The 27,939-nt window shown below is 53.3% G+C and overlaps 10 protein-coding genes across 10 annotated transcripts; 5 read left to right on the plus strand and 5 right to left on the minus strand.

Moving 5' to 3' along the window:
* Positions 1 to 61: 61 nt before the first annotated feature.
* On the plus strand, positions 62 to 1,087 carry QC761_403560 (uncharacterized protein; the record flags this gene model as incomplete). The annotated part of the gene is made up of 2 exons (XM_062878644.1): positions 62 to 371; positions 432 to 1,087. 2 exons carry the CDS (start codon positions 62 to 64, stop codon positions 1,085 to 1,087), a joined length of 966 nt encoding a protein of 321 aa, XP_062732192.1.
* Positions 1,088 to 1,542: 455 nt separating this feature from the next.
* Positions 1,543 to 4,660, minus strand: QC761_403550 (uncharacterized protein). Its single transcript, XM_062878643.1, has 2 exons — positions 3,082 to 4,660; positions 1,543 to 3,016 (listed from the first exon to the last, which is right to left on the minus strand). The coding sequence occupies exons 1-2, from the start codon at positions 3,187 to 3,189 to the stop codon at positions 2,108 to 2,110; spliced, it is 1,017 nt and encodes a 338-aa protein (XP_062732193.1). The 5' UTR covers positions 3,190 to 4,660; the 3' UTR covers positions 1,543 to 2,107.
* Positions 3,791 to 7,957, plus strand: ARO4 (3-deoxy-7-phosphoheptulonate synthase). The gene is made up of 3 exons (XM_062878642.1): positions 3,791 to 6,319; positions 6,372 to 7,151; positions 7,207 to 7,957. The coding sequence occupies exons 1-3, from the start codon at positions 6,274 to 6,276 to the stop codon at positions 7,515 to 7,517; spliced, it is 1,137 nt and encodes a 378-aa protein (XP_062732194.1). The 5' UTR covers positions 3,791 to 6,273; the 3' UTR covers positions 7,518 to 7,957.
* QC761_403535 (uncharacterized protein) lies at positions 7,913 to 9,039 on the minus strand. The gene is made up of 2 exons (XM_062878641.1): positions 8,661 to 9,039; positions 7,913 to 8,575 (listed from the first exon to the last, which is right to left on the minus strand). Exons 1-2 carry the CDS (start codon positions 8,716 to 8,718, stop codon positions 8,052 to 8,054), a joined length of 582 nt encoding a protein of 193 aa, XP_062732195.1. The 5' UTR covers positions 8,719 to 9,039; the 3' UTR covers positions 7,913 to 8,051.
* A 555-nt stretch (positions 9,040 to 9,594) lies between these two features.
* On the minus strand, positions 9,595 to 12,436 carry QC761_403530 (uncharacterized protein). Its single transcript, XM_062878640.1, has 3 exons — positions 11,569 to 12,436; positions 10,605 to 11,505; positions 9,595 to 10,540 (listed from the first exon to the last, which is right to left on the minus strand). Exons 1-3 carry the CDS (start codon positions 11,815 to 11,817, stop codon positions 9,984 to 9,986), a joined length of 1,707 nt encoding a protein of 568 aa, XP_062732196.1. The 5' UTR covers positions 11,818 to 12,436; the 3' UTR covers positions 9,595 to 9,983.
* A 501-nt stretch (positions 12,437 to 12,937) lies between these two features.
* On the plus strand, positions 12,938 to 15,410 carry QC761_403520 (uncharacterized protein; the record flags this gene model as incomplete). Its single annotated transcript, XM_062878639.1, has 4 exons — positions 12,938 to 13,080; positions 13,504 to 14,208; positions 14,262 to 14,731; positions 14,797 to 15,410. 4 exons carry the CDS (start codon positions 12,938 to 12,940, stop codon positions 15,408 to 15,410), a joined length of 1,932 nt encoding a protein of 643 aa, XP_062732197.1.
* A 102-nt stretch (positions 15,411 to 15,512) lies between these two features.
* QC761_403519 (uncharacterized protein) lies at positions 15,513 to 16,942 on the minus strand (the record flags this gene model as incomplete). The annotated part of the gene is made up of 3 exons (XM_062878638.1): positions 15,513 to 16,037; positions 16,095 to 16,796; positions 16,850 to 16,942. The coding sequence occupies 3 exons, from the start codon at positions 16,940 to 16,942 to the stop codon at positions 15,513 to 15,515; spliced, it is 1,320 nt and encodes a 439-aa protein (XP_062732198.1).
* A 2,973-nt stretch (positions 16,943 to 19,915) lies between these two features.
* On the plus strand, positions 19,916 to 20,749 carry QC761_403516 (uncharacterized protein; the record flags this gene model as incomplete). Its single annotated transcript, XM_062878637.1, has 1 exon — positions 19,916 to 20,749. The coding sequence occupies one exon, from the start codon at positions 19,916 to 19,918 to the stop codon at positions 20,747 to 20,749; it is 834 nt and encodes a 277-aa protein (XP_062732199.1).
* Positions 20,750 to 21,232: 483 nt separating this feature from the next.
* QC761_403514 (uncharacterized protein) lies at positions 21,233 to 22,238 on the plus strand (the record flags this gene model as incomplete). The annotated part of the gene is made up of 3 exons (XM_062878636.1): positions 21,233 to 21,597; positions 21,652 to 21,938; positions 22,005 to 22,238. Exons 1-3 carry the CDS (start codon positions 21,405 to 21,407, stop codon positions 22,236 to 22,238), a joined length of 714 nt encoding a protein of 237 aa, XP_062732200.1. The 5' UTR covers positions 21,233 to 21,404.
* A 165-nt stretch (positions 22,239 to 22,403) lies between these two features.
* QC761_403513 (uncharacterized protein) lies at positions 22,404 to 23,955 on the minus strand (the record flags this gene model as incomplete). Its single annotated transcript, XM_062878635.1, has 5 exons — positions 23,849 to 23,955; positions 23,498 to 23,773; positions 23,162 to 23,427; positions 22,860 to 23,091; positions 22,404 to 22,814 (listed from the first exon to the last, which is right to left on the minus strand). The coding sequence occupies exons 2-5, from the start codon at positions 23,762 to 23,764 to the stop codon at positions 22,404 to 22,406; spliced, it is 1,176 nt and encodes a 391-aa protein (XP_062732201.1). The 5' UTR covers positions 23,765 to 23,773; positions 23,849 to 23,955.
* Between the last annotated feature and the right edge of the window lie 3,984 nt (positions 23,956 to 27,939).

Here is a 27,939-nt window from a genome sequence, read left to right on the forward strand (position 1 = left end):
CCACCACCACCACCACCGCCACCACCACCAAAGCTATCACCTCCCACTCACCAAAACCACCATGCCAATATCCACCACCCCTCGCAGCGTCTCCGACGCAACCCGCTTCACAGCCACAACCCCCCACGCCGACTCCAAAACCGCCCGCTTCAGCAAACCCCCCAACACCTCCCTGCCCCCATCAGGGGGTTCTCCAGAAGGGAACCCAATCCGGGTCGAAACCCCCGACGAAAAAGTCGCCCGCCTCCGCGCCGCCCACCAAAGAGCCAAACTCGCCAATGTTTCCAAGCTAGAGCAGTACCTCGCCGTAGGCCGCTCCCTAGCCGACAAGGGGCACCGTTTGTCAGTCATGGCACTGATAGGCTTCTCCGGTACTTAACCCCCATCCCCCTCCCCTTTTCAGGTGTATGTCACTAACTCTCTCCATCCAGGCCTCGGCATAGTAGCAACAGCCTACACCTTCTACGACATGATGGTCCTCAACCGCAAGCGCAAAGCAGAATGGATCGAGACCCAAAAGCAACTCGAGGCCGACGAGCTCGCCCAGGCCAGACTGGCGTACATGACTGGCAAGGCGGACGAGGACCAAATCGCGCTTGTAGAAGAAGTTATGGAAAGAGAGCGGCAGCAAGGAATGGCGGGGAAGACGTCGTTCTTTGAGAAGATCCCCAGCGGGTTCGCTCCTGCGGAAAGGACACACTCTCCAAGTGTGACGGAGGTTGTGAGCTGGCCTTCTTCTGCTGCGCCGGTGCCAGAGCAACAGGGAGAGGGGGAAAAGAAGAAGGGACTCTGGACTTGGCTGACTGCTAATCTGAAAAAGGAGGAGGAAGGGGAGGAGGTGATGGGTAAGGAGAGGAGGTTAGGGTGGGAGTCGTTGAGTGAGGAGGATGATGGGATGGGGGTGAGGGATAGCGATCTTGTCCGGGCGTCGGAGGGGAGGGGGGTGGCCAGGGGGTTGAAGGAGAAGGTGAGGGAGGCGTTTGAAAAGGAGAAGGAGAATGAGAGGAGGGGTGGGGCGTTGGATCGGATTGGGTTGGAGGAGAAACAGGAGGGGGAGAAGAAGAAGAAGAAGGGGTGGTTTTGGTAGAGACCTACTACCACACAACCAGAGGTATATAATGACCGTGTTGGCTGGTGATGAGGGCTGTGTTGTCGACTGGGAGGAAAGGTTCGAAATGCAAAGGGATGAAGATGGTGGGCTGGACGGGTTGTAACGCAACCATAATCACCACTTTCAAAGAGGGATTGTGACCAGCAGGCCGCTTTGTGAAAGAGGCGCTGCTTGTATCGATAGTGTATTAGGAGAAAAAGGAAACCGTTGCATAACTCCGGCGTTTTTTTTTTGTTTTTTTTGTATGACATATTCATCATCTTGTACATACATGTACACCCACCATAGTGGAAGTCATTTGATGTTGAATTGAGAGCAGAGGAGTAGATTATGTGTGGTACTTGTTCATGTAGTCATACGCTTCAGTGAAGCCCACACATGTCTCTCCCATGTCTCTCCCATGTCTCACATCCCAAGACAGCACAGTCAAGGAAGAGTATGATATCAACGTTCCGCTTTGTATTCTTTTTCTCATCAGGAAAGATACTAATGCCTCAACCAATGCAAATTACTGGATATAAGAAATTCCAGCTGTGTGTTGTGTCCGATTCCACTCCCCTCCCAATTTGACATCTCAACTCCCAATTCCCCTACTCGCTCGCTGTCCCATTCCCAAACTATACACAAAAGAAGCCACTTTGCTCACTGGCAATGATGTGTGTGCGCGTTGCACGAAATACCAATGCTGTCCCTTCCTCTCCTTCAGCCGTCCCAAACAAAACACAAGAGCCGGCCCAAAGGCAACAAAAGAGCGTATCCATCCCAAGCCCTATACAGTGACCAAAAGCAGAAAAAAAGCAAACGAGTGAGAACCAAAACCTAATTACGCTTCCTTGGTATCAACCGCAAATCATTTGTCAGGCAACCTCCCCTTTAACAACAAGCAGCACAAATCCTCCTACCACCAAGCCATCCCTTCTCTTGTTCCCCATGACCCCCAATCCTCTCCCTCACCCCCTCAACACTACTCTTCCACCTCCCATCAGCTTCATCCCTCTAAGAAATGATGATATGATTAAAATGCCCCGGCACCTTCATCCTGCACTTATCACAATCCGCCCGGTACCCTATACTGAACGACCTCTTCACTCCCGGCGGCACCGCGGTCCACGAGTTGACCGTATGTCTCGACCTCGCGTGCCCCCGTTTCGGTGATGGCGAGCCCGATTCCACCTCCATTCCTCCATTTGGTGAACCCGGTCGCGGAGATTGCTCCCTCATCGATGCCAGCAACGGGTGCTCGTGCGTCAAGTGGCTGAGATGTCCGCTCGGGGATGTGGTGATAGGGTGAGGGGAGCAGCACGAATCAAGCACCATGGCTGGGCTGTCTTCACCGCCGGTTTCGCTGATCGGGGATGGCAGCCGGCGGTTCTGGATGTGATTCCAATCCGCCATTGCCAGAGCGTTGGTGGTCGGATTCGAGTCGTGGGCCACGGCAACGTCAGCCATACCGTTGCTGTCAAAGGCCATGGAAGTGGGTTCTTCCGGTGTTGTTGCCAGCGCACCGTGGGCCTCGTTCCAGTTTTGGCCTCGAACCTGAGCTGCAAAGCTGCAGTGTATTGGTGTCGGGATGCGACCGGTGACACTGGGAAGTGGCTCCGGTTGGAAAGCGTTGAGGTGGTTCGGGTTTGGCTCGGGGGCGGTGTCCATCATGTCCATGTCCATGTCCATGTCTGCCATGGTGATACTAACATTGACGGGGGATTGTAGGGTCGGAACTGTGACGATCTCTGGCTCCTCGGCGAAGGCAAAATGACCTGGCTCCTCAGAATCCGAACTGTTTGGCGTGATGGTTCGTGGTTGGCTCGGGATGATGAATGTTGTTGGCGGCGCATGGAATCTTGGTGGTTCGGCCCATCGCTTAGATGGGGGAGACGTCCTAAGTGGAAGGGCTTGGAGGCGTTTCTGGGTCACTAGATGTTAGCTACGTCCCGGCTATGTCGACTCTGATGGGATGCGACAAGACTTACACTCCTGTGTTCAGTGAAGCCAAGCCTACCACCAGGGGATATCTCGGCAAGGTCCTCTTCTCTCCCCCTTTTGCGCTGGAGCGCAGGCCAGCTCTCGTTGGACAACATGGCGCAATTGGTAGACGATGAGGCTCTGGGAGGCGTCCCCTCTATGTCTGTACCTCTCGACCAGTGCCGTTCGCAAGCAACCGGAGTCGTATACTGCGTGTTTATCAATGATTGAGCGGAGTCGGAGAGCCGGCAAATTCGAGATGATGGTCGTCGATGAAATGATTTTGCGCGGTGCGTATAGCGAACGAATGTTTTAAAAAAAATTGCCGACGATACCCTTCAATACCATGTATCGTTCTCAATGTCTTGCAAGAAGAACAGAGGAAAGGAGGGGGCGGAGTCTGGAAGGGCTGACGGGAGGGATGGCAGGCAGGCTGGATTGGAGGTCTGGGGCTGGGCCTTGGCCGTCCTCTCAGCCCCTGCTGGGGTTCAAATGGCTGTTAGCGAGAGACATGACAGTAGGTGGTGGTTGGCTCCTTACTCCAAGTTTCTCACTAGCACGACCCCAAAACCTGGAACGTGCTGTCCCACTCCCCGGGAACAGGCAAGCGATAGCCAAGTCCCGACGATGCTATCTTATCGATACGGGCAGGAATATGATATGAGAAGTCGATGTCGATGCAACTTGCTGAATACCTAATTTGGCTCGTTGATGTGATCGTTGGTGGGCAGAATGACAAAGAGCGCGGATGATGGAGAGAACAAAACTTTTGTCCGTCCGAATATGCAGTGTGAGACAAACACTGCAAGCTGAAGAACAACGACGACCTCGATGAGGGGCTGGGCAACAGCCGACGTCAGATGCAACAGGGGGTCACAGCTGCCTGGTTCAACAGGAGACACAAGAGAAGCAGGATGAACAGGAAAGGGGAAGGAGCTGCAGGGTGAGGGCATCGAGGGATAGGTATCTGGTAGTTAGCCATCCAAAATACCTAAAGCATTGTCGAGATGCCTGGCCAGAAAAGAGAAGCATTTCACCTTGCTTCTTCGTGTTGACCCCACCTCCATTCAGACGCATCACATGCACGGACATCCCCATAAACATGGGGCGGGCGTCAACCGTCAGTGCTCCCGGCTCGCTGGGAAGCCTTATTCACCAGTCAAGTCCCGTTAAGAAGCTCGTCAGTTTCAGAATTGCTTCAAGAACTGTCCACCGCGTCCATTTCCGGTTTGTTGTCTCTGTCCCATTTTGGAATCTGGATGGCAAACAAATAGGATGGATAATAACAAGCTGACGCATAATTTACGGTCTGGCCATGCGAGGTTGGCTGGGAACCAGTGGCCGTTGGTGGTCGTTGGTCAACGGCCGGTCCTCGAGAGGCCGTCCACGAGTAGGGAGGGGACATCGGTGATCGGGTCTGATGGAATCATGAATTTGATGAGAGATTTATCATGGGTGGATAGTGGGTGTATCGGACAATGGTGTTATTGCTGACTCGTGTGGTTCCAGTCCCGGAAGATTCAAAACGTGTAAGAAGCATTGAAGAACATGTCTTCAGTGCCACTTGGTCGGGACTGTGGGAGCATCAAAGAACATGCAGGGTTCAAGATATGACTGTCGCCGGCCGACTCAAAATACTCATGCTCATATCACCATCCGGTCTCGGCCCCGGCCGACAATGGCTTCGGTAGCCGTGGCCTGGAACCCGGCAGTCAGCGATAAAGAACGGCCGGTCTCGCGGGTTTGTCGCCCTTAGGTCCGGCCTTTTTGCGGACCAGTGGAGCAGAAGCCCGCCAGTCCGTCGGCATCACAAGCACAACATCACGACCTGCTAGACCTCGGTCGTCTGGGGAGTGGAAAGGCTTCATTATCGCCAAGTGGCCGATGTGGCACTCTGCTAGGCTCATGACATCGAGCATTGATGGGACCCTTGGTTATGCGTCACCTTCGAGCATCTGCTGTGTGATGCAAACCAAGGGTACGGATCCGGAACCCGGAGGACCCAGCCGTTAACTTCGGATCCAACCAAGCAGTCTATCCTCTTTTGGGGAATCGGAGGCTCGTTGCTGTCTCCAAATTTCTCCAAATCTTGCGGTTTGGTCTCGAGTATCTTCCGTGTCGCACTTTCACACAACTGACGACAATCCCATTCTCTTCTGGCCAATCATAAGCAGGGTGTTGCAAAGAAGCACAAATGCTCGAAGAGCATATCCAGGTTGATACACGGGGCGGTGGCGGAGGCTCAATATGAGCTGCGAGGTTGATTACACGTCTGCTTGATGGCCACGAATGGAAGGCGGTGAAGCATTGCATCGTCAAAAAAAGTTTACCCCTCCCCCACCCTCGAAGTTGCTACCCGCTACAACGGCGCATTTCCAAACTCGTCGCCCGGACACCCTGCTGCATTGAGCCTAGGATTTGGCCAAAGACATTTGTTGTTCAGCTGCTTGCCTCCGTCTTCGGACACACATGCGTGGAAGGGATCGTCTTAGTGGCCGGGGGTGGCCAATTCCTCTTCCCGTCAGGTTCACCCGCCAGCCTGTTGATGCTCTCAGTATTGGATCGTAGGTTGGATTTCATGAGCTGCCTACGCAGAATGCTGAAACTTGCAAATGTCTCAAGGTATATCTCGCTCATTGCTTGGAGCTCGCGATGGCATGTCAACTCAGCCACGGCGTTCAACGTACAGGTAGGGATTGTTACCATTTGGAAATTTTAGTGCCCGACATCCCGCCCCGGACCGATATTGGTCTTGGGACACTGAACTGGGGCACCGTCTGAGTCACTTGAACAAGTCAATATCATCTCATCTCCCACTTGCTCCAGAGATACCAGAATTGTCCCGATTCAAATATTCCAATTGCGAAGCTTTATCAGTTAAGCCCCTTTTAATTGGTTTATCGAAGTTCAAGCTCCTCGGTTTCTTTTGTTGCTGCACCTGGCCCACTACAATTGTAATTGCTCGGATCTCAGAGGTCAACCCAATTTTTGCCTTAAAGAACCTACCCCAGCCCATCTCACCCTCCAAACTGGCCGCACCTTCCCTGCTACTTGCAGCTACAACATCACCTCTGGAGAACATCGCTTCGTGTTGTCTCTTCTCGTCCTTCACAACACACCCTCACCCGGATTTTTGGGCTGTCTTGCTTTCATTCGACACGCAACCGTTTTGTGATACCCTATAATATACATCGCTCACCATGCCCGGACTCGAGATGGCGCCTCTTCAGGCCGATGACATGAGAGGTACGATCCACCTCAGACGCACGCGCTTAACAGTCACTAACTCGTTCAAAAGTGTTGGGTCAAGATCCCCTCATTCCCCCTGCCCTTCTTATTTCTGAGATCCCCATCACCGAGGATGCTCTGCAAACAGTAGTAAAGGGCAGACGTGATGCCGTCGGCGTCATCATGGGCCGCAACGACCGTCTCCTAGTCATCGTCGGCCCATGCTCCATCCACGACCCCGCCACCGCCATTGAGTACGCACACAGACTCAAGGCTCTCTCCGACAAGCTCTCAGAGGACCTCGTCATCGTCATGCGCGCTTACCTCGAGAAGCCACGCACCACCGTTGGCTGGAAGGGTCTGATCAACGACCCTGATATCGATGAGACCTTCAAGATCAATAAGGGTCTCCGCGTATCCAGACAGCTCTTCCGTGACCTCACCTCCACCGGCATGCCCATCGCTACCGAGATGTTGGACACCATCTCTCCTCAGTTCTTGGCCGACCTGATCTCAGTTGGTGCCATCGGTGCCCGTACCACCGAGTCTCAGCTCCACCGTGAGCTCGCCTCTGGCCTGTCCTTCCCCATCGGCTTCAAGAACGGAACCGATGGCAGTCTTGGTGTTGCTATCGATGCCATCGGTGCTGCCGCTGCCAAGCATCACTTCATGGGTGTAACCAAGCAGGGTCTTGCTGCCATCACTCGTACCAGCGGGAACGAGCACGGTTTCGTCATTCTCAGAGGTGGCACCAAGGGCACCAACTACGACAAGGCCAGCGTCCAGGCTGCCAAGGAGACCCTTGTCAAGAAGGGTCAAAAGCTCGCTATCATGATTGACTGCTCTCACGGTATGTCCTTGCTCGGATGAACCATAACAGGAACATCTTTGCTGATAATATTTAGGTAACTCTAACAAGGACCACCGCAACCAGCCCAAGGTGGCCGCCACCGTCGCCGAGCAGCTCCGCGAGGGCGAGACCGCCATCATTGGTGTCATGATTGAGTCCAACATCAACGAGGGCAACCAGAAGGTACCTGCCGAGGGCCCTGCCGCTCTCAAGAAGGGCGTCTCCATCACCGATGCCTGCATCAACTGGGAGAACACTGTGGCCGTCCTCGAGGACCTCGCCGCCGCCGTTCGCGAGCGCCGCAAGGTCAACGCTGGCAAGGAGGCCGCTGCCGAGGCCAAGACCACCCCGTTGGAGGAGGATTAGGATCTCACCTTTGACCGGATGGGGAATACTTTGTACTTTCGGGAGTTTTTACCTCGACAAGGGGTTTCTGGGTTTAGCATTGGGCAATGAAAACACAAAAAGCGGAAGGAATGGGAATTTCAAAAGCAGGAAGGCAAAAAAAGTGCGTCGTATCATGGGAAGGGAGAAAAAAAGCAAGCTTGGGGAATAAACATGAGCAGGGTTCCATGTCGGTTTTTTTTGGTCAACAACAAAATCGGGGTTGATGGAGGGGTGGTGGTCGAGTGCCGCATAATGAAACCGTTTTTTGCGAGCAAGGTGGTTCCCGTAGGGGGGGAGTAATGTAAAGAAATGAAAAAGATCTTGTAAACATGCTCGGTGTCATGTGTTCTACTTTCAATAGACCAAGCCCGACTCAGTTGTCCATTAAGGCCATAACACGTCGTCGTATGATATGTATTCCTTTTAACAGAGCCAAACCCAAGTTGTATTCCCGTTCAAACGCCAAAAACACCGCGTCGCATCATGGCATCCATCTCCTATTACACATCTCCTTCATCGTGCACCACCGCCCTCCCCCAAAGGACTGTACGTCCCCTGCCCTTCGCCTCCTCCTCCACCAGTACCTCTCCTCGTGAGCCCCCCTCCACCAATATTTTCCCCTCTCTGGGCATTCCCACCGGAAACCAACCCCCCTATCACCCCCATTATCCCCCTTCCCCCCTCATTCCCACGTTCTTGCCTCTGTCTTTCCATTCTCGAGTCAATAACCCTTTTTACCCCCGCCCAGCTCAGCAGGCCGGCGGTGCCGAGGATGAAGCCCCAGACTATGATCTTGTCCTTGTTGCTGTCGCGCTGGAAACAGGAGGTGACGACGTCTTTTTCTTCGGCGTCTTTGCAGATGGGTAGGTTGTATTTGAGGCAGAAGGCGCGGTTACATTGGGTGCAGGAGGAGGAGGAGGCTCGGGGGGAGAGGAAGCCGGGGGGTGGGTTGGGGGAGGGGGGGTTGTCGTGGAGGGGGCCGAGGGGGATGATGGTGCTGTTTGTGAAGCAGGTGCATTTGCAGAAAGTTGGGGCGGCTGGACAGAGGGGAGGGGAGGGTTAGTGGGAAGAAAGGAAAAACGGGGAGAGGGGTTGGGGTTGGGGGTTGGGGGGTGTGCTTACAGGCTGAGGCTATTCCTAGGAGGAGGAAGATGGTGGAGAGGAGGGGTATTGGCTTCATGATTGGGGACGGGAGGGAATGGTGATCGGTGGACTGGTGGGTTGGGGTGGATGACGGGGGTGGTGGTTGATGAACTGGGTGGTGGGATTAGGTAGCTATATCATCAGTTTGTTCGTCGAGCTTGGTTGGTATTGTTGGTTTCCCCCCCGTCGGGGTTTGCTGTGATATTCGTTCCTGGCGTCTACGCGATGCGATGCGATTGCGCTCCCTTATCTTCAACCTTCAACTGTCCGCCAATGCGATGACGCTGCCTGCCGCCGCCAACCACAGCCACAGACTTCCACCCACCCGCCACACCACCATACCATTCACCAGCCCCACTATGTGGTCCGAGAAAGCACAGACATTTCACACAACGCTCCAAGATTTGCAAGCGTGCACAGGCCACTTTGGGAAGGGATATTTAATCTCGGCCACCCAGCCAGATTTTGATCGGTTTCTTCTTTTCTTTCCTCGCCCTTCGGGGCATTTGGTCAATTTGAAACGATACAGAGAAGATTAGCATGGCCCCTGCACTAAGGATGACACGCTACTCAAAGAGACGCTACCAATTTTTTCACTGTCCTCTTGGCGATCAGAAGCTGGGAGATGGGGAAGAGATGTTGATGGTTTTGGTGATGGTTGTTGGCGTTGGGAGACGGTTATCGTTGATTGGAGATGGATGCTATTTACTTTTGTTGGGCTTTTGGCAATGGATGAATGATGGATGATGTTGATGACGATTGATGGACGACTGGAAGAGCTCTTGCAGGAATGATTGTCGATGTCAAACTTGAAGTCACGTGTTCGATGCTGCTGGTGACCTGCAATAGCGTTCCGTCAATAACCTTGAATGTATGGGAGATGACAGGTCAAAGAGCCATTTTCCCTATCTTCATGTCGTTGTACAATTACCTGATTACTTTAATTTCTGTGGTGTATTGCCGTCATCCAGATATCTATAAGGAAAATTACAGGACCGCCCGAACAAAAGCACCTGAACTCCATCTGGGTATCTCATCCTCGACTCCTTGCCATTCCCCAAGACTCCAAACCTAGATTCTTAAGACCCCAACGGCATGCTATCAACCAAGCTCCTTTCCTGGAAAGATAACCCAAGCAGTCCATCCATTTCCAACCCTCCTCTCCTACTTTCCAAACGCACTCCTCAACACCGAATCATTCCCCACCTTGGACACCCTTCTGCTTGCCCCCTCAAGCACAATCTCCGACAGCTCATACCCCTCCTCATCGACATCCACCTCTGGAATCACCGGCGGACCCTCCTAGTCATCCTCCAGGTCACCTTCAGCTCCCCTCCCCCTCCCACCAGCCTTACCCTTCCTAATATCAACCCACCCCATCCCTAAAGCCGTAAAAACCGCCACCCCTCCCGCTGCAGCAGCCATGTAAAACACCTTACCTATACTCCTCGACCAAGCCTCCAACACAACATCCAAATCCCCCTCTTTGACCACCTCCCTAAATCTCGTCGCGCCCGCTTGGAGGATCTCCCTGCTGTACGGAACTGCTTGGGATAGTTCATTTTGAAGGCTTTCCCCAAATATGGTGTTAGCTCCAGCAAGGAGGATGGAGATACCGAGGTTTTGGACAAAGACCAGGATGCAAGTCCCCATTGCTATGTCCTGCGGCGGGAGGATGGCTTGGATTGCTAGGAGGGGCATCTGCATTCCCGCGCCGCGGCCGATGCCGCCGAGGATTTGGTAGAGGATGTACTGCACTGGAGGCGTGGTGGGGGTGAAGGTTGAGCAGAGACCGTTGGAGACGGCGCCGATGGAGGCAGAGAAGATGGTGTAGGGGATTACATAGCCCGTTTTTTGAACTGATGAGGGGAGGGCGACGGTTAGCTTTGGGGAGTGGGGAGAAAGGGGAGGGGAGGGACTTACCAAGCGGACCGACGATGACGGCTAGGATGAGCTGGCTGACGATGCTGGCCATGACGTACACGCCTGACATGATGGGGGTTGCGCCGTGGACAGCTTGGAAGTATATTGACAAAAAGAAACTCGCGACGTAGACAATGAAGAGGAGGAAGCAGTTTGTGATGGCGCTGGTCCAGACTTGTCGTTGGGTAACGAGGGAGAATGGGACGAGGGCTACGTCGCCGAGGTACCAGTCCCAGATGAGGAAGACTATCGTCGTTGCGCCAGCTCCGGAGAAGAGGCCAATGATGATGGGGGAGTTCCATGGGTATTTGTCACCGCCCCATGACAGCGCTAGCATCAGCTGGACAGCTGCGGGTGCTAGAAGTGCGAATCCGAGGAGGTCGAGCTCGATGTGGATGCGACGAAGGACGTCCATAGCGCGCCGTTTCTGGAAGGCGTCTGGGATGTGGACAAAGGAGAGCGCAACGATGACGAGAGCGCCGATTGGGAGGTTGATGTAGAAGCACCAGCGCCAGGAAACGTGAGAGGTAAAGGCTCCACCAACGAGGGGACCAGCAATGATGCCAAGCTGCGAGAAGCCCATCATGATTCCGGTGTATGTTGGCCGCCGACTCATGGGTACTGATGTTCCGAGGATGGTGAGAGCTCCGTTGATGAGGCCCGCCCCCCCGATCCCGGCGATAGCGCGACCAGTGATGAGCATCCACGAGGCGACTGAGGCGCCGCAGATGGCAGAACCAATCTCGAAGATCGCGAAGAAGGTGATGAAGGTCCATTGGGTGCTGAACTTCTGGTAAATCTTGCCTGTGAGGGGTTGAAGGGCGGCGCTGGCGAGTTGGTAGATGGCGGCATACCATCCGACGTCTTCAAGGGATTCGAACTCATCCGTAATGCGAGGTATCTATTTCCGACAGATTAGCGACCTGTATCTGGAGAAAAGGCGCGCTTTGATAGCGGTACTCACTGCAGTGGCGAGGATGGAGGTATCAAGCATCATCAAAAAGACAACGACTGTGACAGAGGCCAGCAAGGCGGCCGGCTTGAATCCTTCGACATATTCGGGCTCGGTAGTCTTGGGCACGGTAAACTCATTCGAGGGACTTGGCTGACTTGAGGGGCCATCGCTTCTTGTCGCAGCTCTTGAAGGCCCGGGGAATCTATCGAGTTCTGGATCTGAAGGCAGACGACGATGGGAAAGCGACCCTCTCTCCATCGCAATGGCGGCGATTTACACGAGCAGGAGTACTAGGATGATGATGATGCCGTTGTTGTCAGTCGTCTTTACATGGAGGCTTACCAAGTTCGGGCAAAAATAAATTTGTCGTATTTGAAGCCCAGTCAAAAAAGTGCATCGAGAAAGTCGACTAGGTCGAAAGGGCAGTTGTTGTACTGAGGACTGTTAAGTAACAACTCAACCAGTCGCGTCTACAGAGACATAGATCCATATCACTCGCCGACGGAGGTGCCATTGCAACTACTGTAGGGCGGTAGGTCACTTGGGCTGGAGCAGGGCGGAATCGCCGTCATTTTCGGCCTTCAGTGTAAGGGCCGCAGCGCTAGTTGCTCCTTCCACTTTTGCTTAACGCGTGGGCCATAAGCTTCATCACGAAACTTCATCGCATGTAGCAACGTGCGTAGTGGCCGATCATTCAGCCCTACAACACCACATGGAGTGCTTGTACGCATCCATGGATGACGCCTTTCCTTAGCAAGTAAGCGTGAGGGTCATCGCAACGACAAGCTAACCACTGAGAATCCACAGCACATTGGTTCTCTTTCGCTGATTCAAACCACAGAGGAGCAACAGGAGATACGGCGGTCGAATTTATTGCATCACATCAAGTATCTAATCCTACAACAACCTGGCAGCAATTCGGCCGGAACCAAGAGTGTCGTCAAAAGTGGAGATCAACAACACAAACCCTAACCCTGACAATGCCACTCCTTTCCGGGCGATCCGGAATGGAAGCTTCGGCTCCACAGGCATGTGGAGCGGAGTTCGGACAAATCGAGATTTCCCGACTTCCGAGCTCACCGGGCAAGTTTGCATCGAGATCCCATTCATTCAACATGGCCACGAATCCTCCTCCAATGCCCTCCAATACCACCCATTCCGGCTGCTGAATCCATTGTCACTCTTTTACTCTCCTTCTCTCAACGTTGCTAGTTTTCCTCGTTCAGATTGGCGCTCTCTCTCAACCGTGCGGGATATCGGAAACCGGTATTCCGGCCGAAACCGTGCCCGTCTCCTTCTCGGTTTGCGTGCCCCTTTTTGCGCAGCCAACGTCTTGAACATTCAACCCTAACCCTTCCGAGAGTGTTCCTCCAACATCATGGAGACAGCATCGTCCTCCTCAACGACGACAGCTAACGGCTCGGTCAATGGGATGCCGGCCCCGTACGGGAGGGCTTGCACAAATTGTGCGAGGGCGAAGTGTAGGTGTATCTACCGGACCGGCGGTGCCGACTGTGAGAGGTAGGCCAACACCGTTTTCACTCTTATAATGGCCGAGAGGACTTTCGGCCGAGTTGTGATGGCTCAACTGCCTCCTACTGTTTGTACTCTTTCAATCCTATAAGCATACGACCGTTAAACAGACAGGAACGGGATTAGTCACCTGCTCAAAACAGCTTGAAACCGCCGTGCCGGGACGGGTCAAGTCCCCACCTAGGTGTGCATGATGGTATGCGGTTGCCCGCATTTCCCCACGGCGCCTATCCCGTCCCAGGTTGGCGGCTCTGTATCCCGGAGCACCGGGTCCGGGTTACAGGTCCGGACGAGGCTCAACTCCGCCGTTGGCTTCGGTGATCGTCGTTCCACTTGTAGTTCCCCATGGGGTCCCCTCTATTTCGTTGACAGATTGCTCCATCCATTGTTTGGACGCTGACATGAAACCAGATGTCATCGGTTACGGAAAGAGTGCATCCCATCAGTCTCGGTCAGGAAGAGAAATGGCAAGCGTACCCATGTCTCCCGTGCCGCCCAGCTTGAGGCTAAGCTAGAGGACCTTGTATCTCTTCTCCGTCATCAGGCCGGACCGGGTGGCACGGCTCCTTCTCCAGGTGAGCCGTCTGTTGCTTCTAGCACACCGGCACCAAGTGCTCGTTCGGCGGCCAGTGTTGCGGGTGATCATTCACCACATCCGGTGCCAGTTGCTGTTTTGCCTCCCCAGCTACCAGACTGTCATCCGGCTCATGGAAAAGGCCGTCCAACGCCTGTCGCTCGCGGTACTCTCCTTGGCAGCAAATTTGAGCCTCAAAATGTGGGACCGCGCTCACCAACCCCCCCGCCGGTCGAGCCGCCAGCCATCCCGTATTGCACCTATCAGCCAAGTCCATCCGAAGCTGCTGATGGACTGGTGACGTTCAGAAAGTATATGTTGATCTTCCTCCCATTTGTATACCTGCCATCCAACATGACGGAGGAACGGCTTCGAAAAACATATCCCTTTTTGTGGTTCAGCATCATGACTGTCACCTCCAAGAACGTGGATCGACGTCTTGTGATGAGCGAGTCAATCAAGAAGTTCATTGCCCAGAAGATGGTCATGGAACATGAGAAGAGCTTAGACCTTCTTTTTGGCCTCTTGGTCATCATGGGCTGGTGAGATTGTTGTCTGTCTGACCTGAATGTGCAAGGTGCTGACCCAGATGCAGGACTCATTATCACATAAAGCGGGAAAAACCCATCCTTTCACTTCTGGCATCGCTCGCAAAGTCACTAGTATTTGATCTTGGCTTGAACAAAGTTCCTAGTGAGCCGTACATTTCAGCGTGTTTGAAGACAGCCTTCCACCCTCCACCAAGAGAAAAGACGATGGAGGAACGACGAGCCGTGCTGGCGTGTTTCCTGCTCACATCTCAGATATCTCATTCCCTAAAGAGGCTGGACGCCCTAACCTGGACGTCTCACATGGAAGAAAGCTTACAGTTCCTTACCCAGCGGCACGAGTGGGAAGGGGACGATCTTTTGGTTGCTCAGGTCAAGATTCAACTCATCGTCGAGCAGCTCAACAGGGCCACATCACAGTCAATAGACAATGCGCCACCTTCATACTATCTTTCGGCCCTCCATACTCAGCTCACCAACATCAAGACCCAGCTCCCCAGTCATTTGCAACAAAACGGTACAGTCTACTCCCCTCGTCTCTCTCTTCATTTAGGACTGCAAATGCTAATAATACCATGGCAGACACAATCCTCAGCCACATCTCCTACACCGAGCTCGCCATCCACGAAGCTGCCGTTGCCAAGCCCCGTATCTCCCCAACCACCACCGTCCCCGACCTCCAGCGCTACGCCGCCATGGAGGCCTGCCTCAACGCCATCAAAGACTGGTTCGACCGCCACTTCTCCATCCCGTCATACGTCTACATCGGCATGACGTTCAGCTACTGGTGCCACATGGCCCACTGCCTCCTCTCCCTCTACCGGCTCTCCGTCCTCGACGACCCAGCCTGGGACCGCCGCGCCGTCCGCAACAAGCTCGACCTGCTACGGATCTGCGACCAGCTCAAGCTAGGCTTTGAGGAGCTCTCCGCCAAAAGAAGGCTAGACTCGGGCCCGACGATCGAGGAGGATGGGTTCACCAAGTTTAACATGATGCTGCGGACGATGAAGAGCGGGTGGGTGGCGGAGCTGGCGGCGATTGACGGGGTGGATCTGAACGGCGGGGGGCATCATTCGAGCTCGGTGGAACAGTACCTGGATGCGGGGAACGCGAATGAGCTTAACTTGCCGTTGTTTCATGCCGAGGATCCGGAGGCGTGGATGGCGGGGTTGTTCGATATGAATTGGGATCCTTGAGCTTGCTCGGCAGCATCGCATTGACATCACCGGACAATTGATCACGGCAACTTGAACGAGGACAACTTTTATTTACGCGACTGTTCTGTTGTTACAAAGGTTCTATACAGGGTTTCTCCTTAGGGGAGAGAGAGGGGGTGAGGTCAGAGCCACGGCTGTGGGCATTGCTGGGACGGGTGGTGGTGGTGCTGCCCATTCTTGCCTTGCTTCCCCTTCATACTGCGGCTGTGAGGCGCTGAAACTCATTGCTCTCGACTTGATGCCCCCGGGTATCATGAAGTTGGGTAGATTCGGGCTCGCAACATTTTCTGGGCCCTGTGGTGGTCGGGATGGCTGTGATGGGTGCGGCGGATAATACGGTGATGCCTGTGAGGCCATACCGAGCGACTGCCGGTGGGGCGTCAGGGGCGACACCGGGAGGATCGGGTGCCCTGGGGAAGGATAAGCTGTGAAGGCGCTTACTGGGCGGTAGGGCACGCCGTTTGCGCCGAGGTCACCGCCTTGAGAGGAGGGGATGTACTGCTGCTGCTGCTGCTGTTGGTAGTATCCCTGATTCGGGGCATAAGCAAACTGCTGCTGGGGTTGGCCGGGTGAAGTCTGGGCAAAGGCAATGTGCTGCTGCTGCTGCTGCTCTTGACCCGGCGATCCTACCATCGCAAACTTCTGTTGTTCTTGTGTTGGTAGGGGGGGTAGGTAAGCCCCATACTGCCCCTGCCCCTGCCCCCCCGGACTCCCACCCACCGCTACACCAACCTGCGACGGAGAGAAACTCGACTGCCTCCTCGCGCCCGCGGCAGCGAATGCGTACTCGTCTTTGTGAAAGAAGGGGTCATCGTTTGTGACAGAACCGTTCCTACTGCTGAGATCACCTGGAAGGGTCGGTTCAGGGTATTGCTGCGGCTTGGTATTGTCAACCATGTTCATCGTGTCAGGGTAATCAGCCGTGACGACTGCACCGCGGATCCCGCCTTTTTTCTTGCGCCAGAGGAGGAAGATGATGAGGGCGATGAGAGCGACGGCTGCGACTGCCCCGGCTGCTATCCCGGCTGCTGTGCCGGGGGATAGACCGCTTCCCTCTTCTGAAGGGGGAAGGGGTGGTTCGGTTGCGGATGGGGAGGCGCTGGCGGCGGGGGAGGTAGTTTCTGTTGCGCTGAGTGTTGTGGAGGTTTCTACCGCGCTGGTGGTTGTTTGAGTGTCATCGGTTTTTGTCGTATCGTCATCTTCGGTTGTGGAGGAAGGGGATGGGGTTCGGGAGGACAGGCGGGTGGTGATGGTGGTGCGGGCTGTTATTATGGTCGTTCTTCGCGGGGGTTCTGGTTCTTGGGCTTGTCGGGGAGACAGGTGGTGGATGGGTTCGTAGTGGAGGTTGCTTGGTGGGATAGCGGGCTGGGGTTGTTAGTTGATGAATGCTATGAGCGTCGGATCACACGAAGACTTACATCCACCGCCCTCCCCCTCACCACCGTCGCTACTACATCAACTCGTGTTATCACGCCCACAGTAACCGAGAGTAGCAATCGACCGGTCTTCATTTGCTGCCTGCTGCGACTGCGGTTGCTTTTCGATGGAGATCCTCAGTTATGTTGCATTCTTTCCCGGAAGTGTGTTGTGTATCGCTTACTAGCTGCTCCCGTCGTCAAACTGTTCGTCAAGAGTGAGAAAGCAAAATGAGGGGGACAAAAACATCCATGTGAACACGGGCTCGGACTTGGGGGGGCCATGTATCACTTATAAAAGGTGGCTTTGTATACAAATCTTGGAAATCCTTCCCGTCTCCGTGTGGACAGATGTTTTGGGTTATTATGCGAACTTTTAGTCTAGTATCAGATGTGAGGTTGTCGGGTTTGGCCACCGAAGGAGGCGGGCTCCTTGGAGCAATGGGATTTTTCGGCATCAGCTTTCTGTTAAGCTTACATTTGATCCTGGTCTTGGGAATAGGCAATGGGGAACGGATATGTACAGTAGATCTCGTCACTCAAAACAAGCTGTGGTCAATTTGCGGTCGTCGTCTGGGTGGGCTGGAAGGAAAAATAGAATGGTTTTGTGGAGTCCGAGAAAGAGACCAATGGGAAAATTCCGAGGGAGAGAAGCAAACATTGATGTTGCTGGTGGTGGTGGACTTTGCAGGACCAACTCAACTCCTTGGCCGAAGGGACGGGTGGTTTGTTGTTGGTTTGGGGGCCGGGCTTGGACCGTGGCCGGCCGGTCGGGTCGGTCGGTGGTGGGGCCGGATGTGAGATGTGAGGGATTGTTGGTGCTCGCTTTTAGTGTGTCATTGGGAAAAATGAAGAGTTTGAGATCTCTCGCGCGATTGGACTGTCGAGTATAAATATGGGAAAATGTTTGCATTTTTTTCGATGTTGGAAGGCGAGAAGGTGAAGTGGGTGGAGGATGTGAGCAGTGTCACACATAACCCTAGCTGCAAACTGGAGCTAATGTACACTTCACGGGAGGGCAGAAAATTGGGGAAATGGTTTCCACAAAGTTTATTCACTTCTAATACAAAGCATGTCAAAAGGAAAGTAGTTGTGTTATTCTCATGATTGTGTCCCCATCATAACCCTAACCGACTAACAGACCGACCGACCCAAGATATCCTATGCCATGCTGGCAACAAAGTGTGTTGATTGAAGAGAGTGTGAAAAAAGGGGTATCGCGCAAAATTTGTGTTGTGTGTATGTGTGTGTTGTGTGTGAGTGAGGGGATGACTTATTTGCATCCAGAGCAGGAGCCTATAGGTGAGTTGTTAATAAATGTGAAAGACAGGAGAGAGGTCGTTCGTGATGAGATTGGGTGACATACAGTCAGAGCCGCAAGAGCAGCTAGAGGCGGAGCCGGAGCAGTTGCAAGAGCCACCCATTTTGATAGTTGTTTGGGGTTTGTTGGTTAAGAGTTGATTGTTGGTTTTGTATTGATGAGTGTGAGATGATTGGAAGCTGATGGTGGAATAAGAGGGAGAAATGAGGGGAGATCAAGCGGGTATTTATACACCGAGATCTGGCGGATTGGGGGACAAGAGAAAGAGGCAGGCACGCAGGCAACACAGCAGATACGATGGCAAAAAAAAAACCGGATGCCACCTAATGCGTGGTTTGTGCCGGTTCTGCGGATCATGGCGTGCGTCTTTTGTGCGGGATGCAGCTGTTTGGGGAGCGCTAGAGACGTGGTCCACCCCCTTGGCAACCTAGATTTGCTGGTGACCAGACCACCAGGCGTCAGATGGGCAGAGTGCTATTGGATGACCATGACAAATTGGAGCGGGAATTGATTAAGGCAAAGAAGATAGGTAGATGCTGAGAATGGAATGTTGAGGCGAGCTCTGGCGTTGGACGTTGGCGTTGAGGTCACCGTCTAACTGTTAGAGATTGCTGTGTGATATGGCCGCTCGCCCTAACAGCGGGGTACGGCAGATCACAATGTTCCTGGGGCAGACTACAACGCTTGTCTTCCGAACGGGTTATTTACCGATTCCCAACTAACACCGGGACTGGGTGAACGAATAGCGAACCATTACAAGACCCTGAAAATGAAAGATTCTAGGCTTTCTCATCCTCTCACGCGTGAACCCTTTGACGTACACTTGTAAGTTGAAAGTGCGGGGTCACTGTGCCACGGTCCACCACGGCCGATCAGCTGCGTCATGCCCCACCAAAAGCGACCCATGTCAGCGATATTTGTGCGTGAACTTCATCCAGTCAACGCCAGTCATCCCACCGCTAGTGTATCTGTGGTGAGTAGCCAAAGGAGATGGTGATTCAGCTGATCGAGCATTTTCAAGAGGTTTCCGCGGGTCACGGCCTTACGCGCGCCAATCATTCACTCATTCACGGCGGCGAACGCCGCCATGGTTCGGGTCCCCCCACGACGCTGTGGTACGTGCGGGAGGTCCACAATGCCGCAAACCGCCGGGGGTGGGTCATCCGTTCCGATTCGGTCGCCACCGGTTTCCATTCGTCATAGTTCCGGCACCTTTCGGGGTCGGAATGTTAAACTGATGGCCGTTCATGCCGCGGCACACGAACTGTTATTGGACCTAAGTCAGGAAGGCCGAGCGCCGTGTCGGATCCATGGCCATGTCACAGATCCATCTGATTTTCGAGGTGGTCAAGGCGCCCCAAAACTTCAAATGGCACTAGAAGAGACGCTGACGAGTAAATAGATTCAGTGCAGCTATAGAAGCTATTCCAAAATGGCGGTTCCTTCAAATCTGGTTTAAAGAGACAACCAGAATCACCACGGTCACTGCTGGTGAGTGTCATTTCCAGGCACAGGAGTTCTTGCATCGTACGTTTGCTCGTGCTTCCAGGGTTGTTGAAACTGCCCCTGAATCGCTTCAAGCTCCCATCGAACGATATGCTTCTGCCACATTGCCATCGCCCAGTGAGCCATCAAGCTCATCCTGAAGCCCCCAATCATAAATAACAGCAACTATCTACTATTTCCGTCTTTTCAGGTTTGAACTCACATCGCTCAATTTCCACATTAAATCTTCCATTGCCGTGAACATGTCTACAATCCCGCGCAGATCAAACTCTACCAATCCCCGTCCAGGGAGCTCTGCCTTCCCCAGAGTCCCCAGGAGCAAGCTTGCGCCCCAGCCATTAGACCTCAAGCGCTCAAACACCACAGCTGGAACCCAGTCATCTCAACCTCAACAGGAACAGACGTCAAGGTCAACCCCCTACTCGTCATCAGCCAGGGAACGCATCGACCCCAGAGCACCCCTCTCACCCATCCCATCCTCCGCCGGCTCCCGCTCAACACCATACTCCTCCAACCTAAAAGAGCGAACCGACCTCCGCTCTTTCGCAGCCCCCCGACCCCTCCAAACAGCCCAATCACTCAACCGAAGGCCCTCTAACGCCACAGAAACCACCACAGGCCATAGGCGACGTCCCTCTCTAGGAGGGGAGTCGATCGGCCAATTCGCCTCCAGCCGGCGCCCTTCCGCTTCTCAACAACAGCAGTCCAGTAACACCCCCCCACCGAGACCCTCGGCAGCAACCCATACTCGTCGCCCCTCTGGACCAACCTACCAGCCCCAACCACAACGGCACAATCTTCGTCCTTCAGCACAGCAACAAAATCATGAGCGGAGGGATGCCGGTGGAGGAGGGGTAGGGGGCAGACCGCCGATAACCCAGCAGGTGGACCAGGCGACAAAGACGCAGATTAACCAGAGTTATGCGGTTACTATGATGGCTAGTCCGTATAACCCTTTGCCGTTCTTTTTGCCGATTCCTTTGGGGATTGCGATGCTTCTGACGCCGAGCGGGAAGGATGTGAGGGGGGCGGGGCCGGCGCCGATGAGAGCTGGGACTGTGGGTGGGAGGCGGTGATTACCTCTCTAAGGGGGTATTCTGGACATTCCATGGGGAAGTTTCTGAGTGGATAGGGAGTTGTGCTCCAGACAGACGGAGTCCTGACAAGTCCGGGCTTATTCTGGTTGTCAAATGGAATTCGGAGGAGGGTGGATTGGGAGGGAGCCAAGTGAAGCCAAGGTCTTCTTGGTGTCTATGAGACTCGAGTCTTTGGAGGACAGCAGCTGGGCATTATGTGATTTAGGAGGCATTTGGATCATTGTGTAGACGGACTATCCGGGCTGTAACTGGCCCTCCATATTATGTCTGTATTTACAGATAGTTAGAAGAAACAGGCACTCTGGGAACCTCTATTTTTACCTCTCCCTAATGCTAATCTCAGACCTTTCCTCCCGTCGATCGCGGCCGTGATCGTGAATTTTACCATGTGCCGTCCACATTCCAGCCTTTGTCCGTTCAACCCAGGAACCAAATTCCACCGTCTCTACAACCCGACGAAAACCTAAGACATGATCATTTTATTCTCCGTTCCAATCATGTCAACCCTCTCTCTTCAAAACAACGAAGTCCCTTTTACAATGGTATAAATCCACCCTCTCGTCGATCATTCCCTTCCTCTCACCTTCTCACCCCGTACACCACTCTCTCTCTTCACCGTACTGTCCTGCCCAAAATGCAACTCCTCTCTCTCCTAACCCTCGGGCTCTCCACAACCCCTTGCCTCGCCGCCATCGCCGCCCCGGCCGAAGCAGCCCGCCTCCCGGCCTCAGAAGTCATCCGCAACCTCGAGCTCCTCACCCGCTCCACCCGGGACCTCATCCCGGCTGCCCGTGACCTCTCCACTCGCGCTGCCGTTCAGTTCAGGGGTATGTTACCCAGTATTTTCCCCTTTCCCTTAGCCCTTACTAACCTCCTCAAAGACAACGAACGCGGCCCCTTCGCAACCGTAGTCGACGGCCTCGAAGACCTCGCCTCCACCGCCACCTCGGACCGCAACTCCATCATTGACGAGGACCGCCGCGGCCGCGAGCCAAAGTACACCGGCCGTGACGCCCGCAATATCGACAAGGCTATCAGCGGTCTGTTTGACCGGGCCAGGGAGCTGAGTGAGCGTATTGGCGATGAGAGTAGACTTGGACGGTTGTTCTCTAACGTTGGGAGCAAGGTGGGACGGGGGTTGGAGAGGTGGGGGGATGCGGTTTATGATGTGAGTAGTAGCTTCTTGAGGGACAGTTGGGGGTGTTTGGATATTTGCTGATGCTATGGGGGGTAGTTGGCCAAAACGATTGATGAACGCGTTGATGGTGGTCTCAAGGCGGGGACTTGGAGGGAGGTGTTGAGGGTTACGGGGACGATTGACAAGGTTGTTAATGACTATACTAGTGGACGGGTGAGGTTGAGCAGCATCCTTAGGGATATTGGACGGCCGGGGGGTAGGGCTGGGGGGATTAGCATTGATTTGGGGTTGGGGCCTATTGGGTTGAGGCTTGGGGCTGGGAGGGTTTAAAGGGGGGGTGGTTGTTGGGGAAATAGGTAGGAGGGATGGTAACAAGGGGTAAGGTAGGATAGTTTGAAGCAAAACCTGTACTGTTGTCTTTTTTCGTCCTTTTTAATAGTATACAGGAGTTACAGAACCAACAATGATACCCCCAAGAAGATTGATGGCGAAACACTACAACATCACAAACCTTGCCCCATCCTCACTCCCCATCTCAGACTCACACAAATCAATCGCAAATTTCAACCCACCCACACTCACCGTGCAATCCCTCTCCAGCTTCTCCAATATTGCCCTCTTCGGATTACTCTTCAACTCCTTCTCCCTCTTCTCCCTCGCTTGACCAGCCTCTTCGGTCGGACACCACAACCTAAGGTCTACAGATTTCCTTCTCCGGCTGCCTCCACGCGTCTCACCAGAAGACGGCCACTTCCCCAGCGTAGGACCAATCTCCATCTCGGCCTCCGGGACCGGACTTCCAGCAGTGGACTTACGGGCCTCCAAGAGCTCTTCCACGAGGTAGGTCTTCCCTGCATTTGGGAAAGGTGGGAGACGTGGCCCCCACTGGTCCTCGTCAACCCAGTCCTCGTCAACCCAGTCCTCGTCAACCCAGTCCTCGTCAGGAAGCACCACCGCCGCGGATTGGAATTCGCTCTCTTTTGGCAACTTGTACTCTTTTCTCTTGAGAGCGGAGTCCAAGGCGCAGCGGAGATTCCCTGCCTTTTGCCTGCGGATGTAGCCGCTCGTGTGGATCAGGGCGGTTTCGCTGGCGACGTAGCGCGAGACGCGGAGGATGAAGATGGATACGTCGTTGTCGGTGGTGTTTTTGAAGAATCCATCACAGCGGACGATGGCGCGCTCCCTGTTGCATGACAGAGAGTTAGTAGAAACTGGTGAAGAATTGCAAAGGTGCCTTTCAGGTTACAACTTACCGATCGTACGAGTCAAGTTCGTAATCACCTCCCACCAAGGGGAAGTACTGTAACTGGTCCTCCTTTTTCTTTCGGCCAGTGGCTCGCTTCTTGGTGGCTGGGGCAGCGGTAGTAGGAGCTACTTTGCGCTTTGCTGCCCTGGAGGGTTGGACTCGCGTTGGGGCTTGAACTTTATCTGTGCTCGAGCGTGGAGGTAGCAGACAGTCTACGCCGTCTGGTTCTGAGAGACCGAAACAGACTCTTGTCCCGGGATTTTCTTCGCGCGCCTGGTGCCACGTTCGGCCGTCAGAATTACTGCGCTACTCGCAAGATGTGATTCAACAATTGGTACAATACCCTCTTGTGGTCTTCCAGCAAGAAGACACGGTCGATCTCCGCCTTGTACCAGGCCTTGACTCGGTTGTAGAACTCGTCTCGTGAGTATACCTCGCCCTTCTTAAGGGAGAGCAAGTCGTACTTCACGCCATCTATACCGCCACTGTGGTACTTGAGAGGCGAGTTCGTGGTGTTACCCGACTCTCCGACCTCACTGGCAATCTTGGCGAAATTCCATATTGGCGTGGGAAGAGGCGTCGTTTTTCTTCCTGCTCCTTTAGGACCCATCGTGTGATGCTGAAAAAGGTTCGTTGGACTTGTTGAACTATCCCGAAGGAGATACTGGTGGGAAACAGATACCAGCAAGCTTACAGTATGTTCAAAAACGCAAAGGATGACCTAAAGTCTGAGTCCAGCTGTTTTGTTTCTTGAGGTCAGAGTCAGAATCACCACGATGAAAAGTCGGGGGTTCACAAGTCCCCGAGGGCTGACAAAGTCTCTCTGCCCAGGGCAAAACAAAGAAACATAACGCGGCAGGTGTCTTTATGCTACTTAGTTAGCCAGCCACAACACTAACACTATTGCAAGTCTGAACAAAAGGAGGGCAAACTTCATTGTTCTCTCGTCTTCAAGATTCAAAATCAAGTCCCCGAGGCTGACACAACTTTGAGGAGGACCTTTGGTTCAGGGGTAAAAAGGATAACCACAACATTGACAAGAGCATCTCATCGCCAAGTATCATTGAAGCGCATCATTCTCGCTGAGACGGCAGTAGACGATGTTTGCTCTTTCTGCATCTGAGTTGGATCTGTGAGACGTTGTGGCAGTCGCCTCGTGCCCAAGTAAATCAAATACTAGCATCTTTGGACTCGATGTCGTGAATAACCCACCGTGCTCACAATAACTCATACATACTGCCTTTCCGAATCTGCACATCATACCAAAAAGCTGCTTTGTTGTTGATGTGACACTTAGGTCTTGAAGTCAACAGTGCTAACTTTGTTTCCGCGCTCTTTTGTTGAATAGTCCATACCGTCCCTAAATAGCTATTGGTACATGTAATGATGAGCCATGATCAAACTGCAGGGGTGTATTAGATCGACATTCGACACCCCTCTCGCTGCCTAGGTACACAACTCCATGGGTGCCTAGACGATCGGAATCAGCACTAAACACCGACGGCTACCATGAATGCCAACCCACACTGTCACATGTGCTACATATAGCCGGGTTATGGGTTCCGCATGTCACACCGTCTATTACTACAAGGGTCAGCAATCACACCATCTAGCTCTTATCTTGCCAATACCCAAACGGTCATTTTTTTCTTGCTTTTTAACCCCCTAAAGTCACCATCATCCGACTGCGTCAGACTCGGACGAGAGAGCCGAATCGATCTGCGCTTCAGCCGCCGAAGTCTGCATTCATCTCAAAGGACCACAGTCAACCCGCGCCCTGTAGTAGGGTAGATGTAGAACCTGTGCTCCCCCGATATAATTGCGTATAATATCGAGGGCGTACTCTCGGGCCGCCGCTGATGATGAGTTGCCAGTACAGTCACAACAGAAACCAATCAAAGAAGGGGGCGACGATCCGGCGTATATCGTGTTTCCGTCATGTTGCATTGCATATCATCACATAAACCATATCCTATCAGGGACATTGCACAAGACCAAGGCTCTTCTCCGTAACAGCTGTTGACGCACTCTGCCTCGTGCCCGATACCAGTGTCGCTATGCATCGGACTTATGACCTCCACATTCAATAGTTGATGCAGTGCTTTACGACCAAGACCGCCCAAAGTATTAGAAAGACAGCGAGGCTCGTTCCTTCTGCAGCAGGTTACAGATGAAAGTGGGTGGTTGGTTGGACGGGTGGGTAACACGGCATGTAAATCCATCCGTCTCCTAACATCTTGGCTAGGACCTGAACTCAGGAGCCAAACTCGGACTGGGATGGATTTGGACCTACACGGAGTTCTGGCTGGAACCTTGTGGACGTCTCGTGGAACCACTCTGTGAGAAACAGGGACCTATGAAGCCACTATGCACGTAAACACACATCCTGTGCGTGTGCGAATGAGTCCGCTCGTGTACTCTATCTGTGACAGCTGCGGCGCAGCCTGTGCTACCTGAAAATGTCGAGGGGCAATCACTCTGTACACAAATTCGATTTGACCAAAGACAACACGACATCGGACGAGGTACAACAAAGGGCAGAGATTGATTGTCGAGAATGAAACTAGAAACAGCATCGAGACGGGCGTAGGAGTGTAGCATGCCATCACATGCGAAACAAGAGCAAAACAAAGCGCCCATCACCACATAAGCACCAAGTCGTCCAGGCAGGAATAAGGTAAAGAGAAAGTCCGAGTTATCATCCACCTTTACTCCATATGGGAAGGGTAAGATGCCCCCCCCCCCCACCAGAGTTCACAAAAGGAAGCGCGTACTCCGTACACTCCACCATCTGTCTAGGCCCCGAAGCTGACATCCTGAGGTGATGCCATGCTGCAACAAACCCTTGGCTACGTAGACTGCGCCGCACACCTTCTCCTTCTCCGATGTCTCGGTCTCGCATAATCCCTCCCCAATCGACCTATCAAGACTCCAGCAAGTGACACTAGATTGCCCCATTCTTTTTTGATCTCTAATGCTGCCTGCATGTATACCTGGAAGCAGTGCCACACACCGACAGCACCACCAAGTGGAAAAAACTTACAGCGATCGCATTATCATTGCGGCAATGCGTATATCCCAATCCAGCCATAAGAAGAACATTTGATGATGGTTGTGGCCGCCTTGCAGGAGACCCCTACCACAGGGGGGTCGTGTGCCCCGTGGGGGGGCGTATTCTCGCACGTCAGGCTGTAGAAAGTTTGCTCCGGATGGGTACAGATTGGATTGAACAATCTGTATGTCTGGTACGTGTCTATAATCCCGATACCACGCAGCCAATGTCCATCGAGCCAAGTAAGATGACCGATCATGACTGATCCCCATATCAGCAATGGACAGAATCATGCCAATTGCTTACAACCAAACCCGCAACACTACCTATACACACATGAATCACGATATGACCCCATCCAGTCCCGTATTCTGGAAAAGATGACGCTATTCCCAATCACTTCAACCCCAGTTCGGGAATAACACCCGAAACATGGGAACTGCAAGAAACGTGTGCAAGCCTCCAGTCCTTATCACCCTAGCTCACCGTCAAGGTTGCATGTGTTAATTTCCGGAAAGAGAAGGATCGCGAGCCAAAATGCATCGTCCATGTTCATGTTCGCCAGTTCGGACCCCGGCTTCGGCTGGCTTGCGACTCCCACCACCCAAGAAAAACAATTCATGATTTTTAAATATCGCCAAGCAAACCCCATTCGGTTGTTGGCATCCAACCCGGGGGGGTCTAGCTCTGCTGCTCTAGCTACACGATGGTAACCCAGACTGTACAACGGATCGTACACATGGGCTTCTGATAATTTCTTGGGTCATATTGCCACATGGTGACCTTGTCCAGATAAATATGAGATTGCCGCACTGTGTGCGTGCTATCAATTTGAACAAGATCGCAATGACCCAACGGCTGGGGAGCTGGAAAAAGAATCTATCGAATACCAAGACCAATGCCTTTGACTCCGCGGCCCCCAAATCCAGTTAGACAACGTCCCAACGTTTCAATCCTCAGCCCAGGTCCTCCCTCCTTCCACAAGTTCAGCGCCGCCAGTCTGGGTAGACATGGATGCGGGTGGTTGGTGTGGATGACACCAAGGTCTTGGCTAGCAGCGAAAAAAAAATGAAGATGACACGATTATAAAAGCGCTAAACAAAAAGCCGATTTTGGGAGCATTGATTACCCAAGTCGACGCTAGCAGAGATTTTGGCTGGTGCTGACTAGACCACTGCCAACTACGGAGTCGAGAAATGCTACAGTATATCCGAATCCCGAAATAGCAGCTTCCCTGATTTGTTTTTGTCGATACAATCGTGAAGATATGATCCGAGAGGAGGAGGGGGTGGGTATTTGTGAGTCCTGGTCTCAGCCTCCTGTCGGGCGCCGCCGGCGGACTCTCCGGACGAGTCGCAAGAACGCAAAAGAAAAAAAAAAGACGCCAACGGAATCTCCAACATTGCCCTAGTCCGGCCTAGCGCGTCCCGACTATGGCCTCATGCCCTGTCCTTGTCTCTCCTCCTTCCTCCGGTCTCGAAGGATTCCGTGAACAAAGTTCCCGTCGGGGGTGGTCTATGTGGCCAGCTCCTTTGGGCCAGGTCATCATCTTCACCTTCCCTTTCCCATGACCGCTGACATCCTCTAGATATCCAAAAGATGTCGCTTTGCCCAGGAAACAAGAAGATTATTATTATCAACGCCATGACTCCCCGTGATGATGGCGCCTCAACACCTACCCACCTGCATGAGAACATGTGGACCAGGCCAGATAGAAACAGTCACTCGCGCGC

The sequence above is a fragment of the Podospora bellae-mahoneyi genome, chromosome 4, assembly GCF_035222275.1.
Source record: "Podospora bellae-mahoneyi strain CBS 112042 chromosome 4, whole genome shotgun sequence".
NCBI lineage: Eukaryota > Fungi > Ascomycota > Sordariomycetes > Sordariales > Podosporaceae > Podospora > Podospora bellae-mahoneyi.

What these genes read in the sequence shown, in the direction of transcription:
- QC761_403550 (XM_062878643.1), bottom strand. Translation starts at nt 3,189, where the DNA reads ATGTTGTCCAACGAGAGCTGGCCTGCGCTCCAGCGCAAAAGGGGGAGA. An exon ending in GCTTCACTGAACACAGGAGT is followed by an intron (nt 3,017 to 3,081) that starts GTAAGTCTTGTC and finishes CTAGTGACCCAG; the next exon opens with AAACGCCTCCAAGCCCTTCC.
- ARO4 (XM_062878642.1), top strand. Translation starts at nt 6,274, where the DNA reads ATGCCCGGACTCGAGATGGCGCCTCTTCAGGCCGATGACATGAGAG. An exon ending in TCAGGCCGATGACATGAGAG is followed by an intron (nt 6,320 to 6,371) that starts GTACGATCCACC and finishes CTCGTTCAAAAG; the next exon opens with TGTTGGGTCAAGATCCCCTC. An exon ending in CATGATTGACTGCTCTCACG is followed by an intron (nt 7,152 to 7,206) that starts GTATGTCCTTGC and finishes GATAATATTTAG; the next exon opens with GTAACTCTAACAAGGACCAC.
- QC761_403535 (XM_062878641.1), bottom strand. Translation starts at nt 8,718, where the DNA reads ATGAAGCCAATACCCCTCCTCTCCACCATCTTCCTCCTCCTAGGAATA. An exon ending in CCTAGGAATAGCCTCAGCCT is followed by an intron (nt 8,576 to 8,660) that starts GTAAGCACACCC and finishes CCCTCTGTCCAG; the next exon opens with CCGCCCCAACTTTCTGCAAA.
- QC761_403530 (XM_062878640.1), bottom strand. Translation starts at nt 11,817, where the DNA reads ATGGAGAGAGGGTCGCTTTCCCATCGTCGTCTGCCTTCAGATCCAGAA. An exon ending in CCTCCATCCTCGCCACTGCA is followed by an intron (nt 11,506 to 11,568) that starts GTGAGTACCGCT and finishes TGTCGGAAATAG; the next exon opens with ATACCTCGCATTACGGATGA. An exon ending in CGTCATCGTCGGTCCGCTTG is followed by an intron (nt 10,541 to 10,604) that starts GTAAGTCCCTCC and finishes TCCCCTCATCAG; the next exon opens with TTCAAAAAACGGGCTATGTA.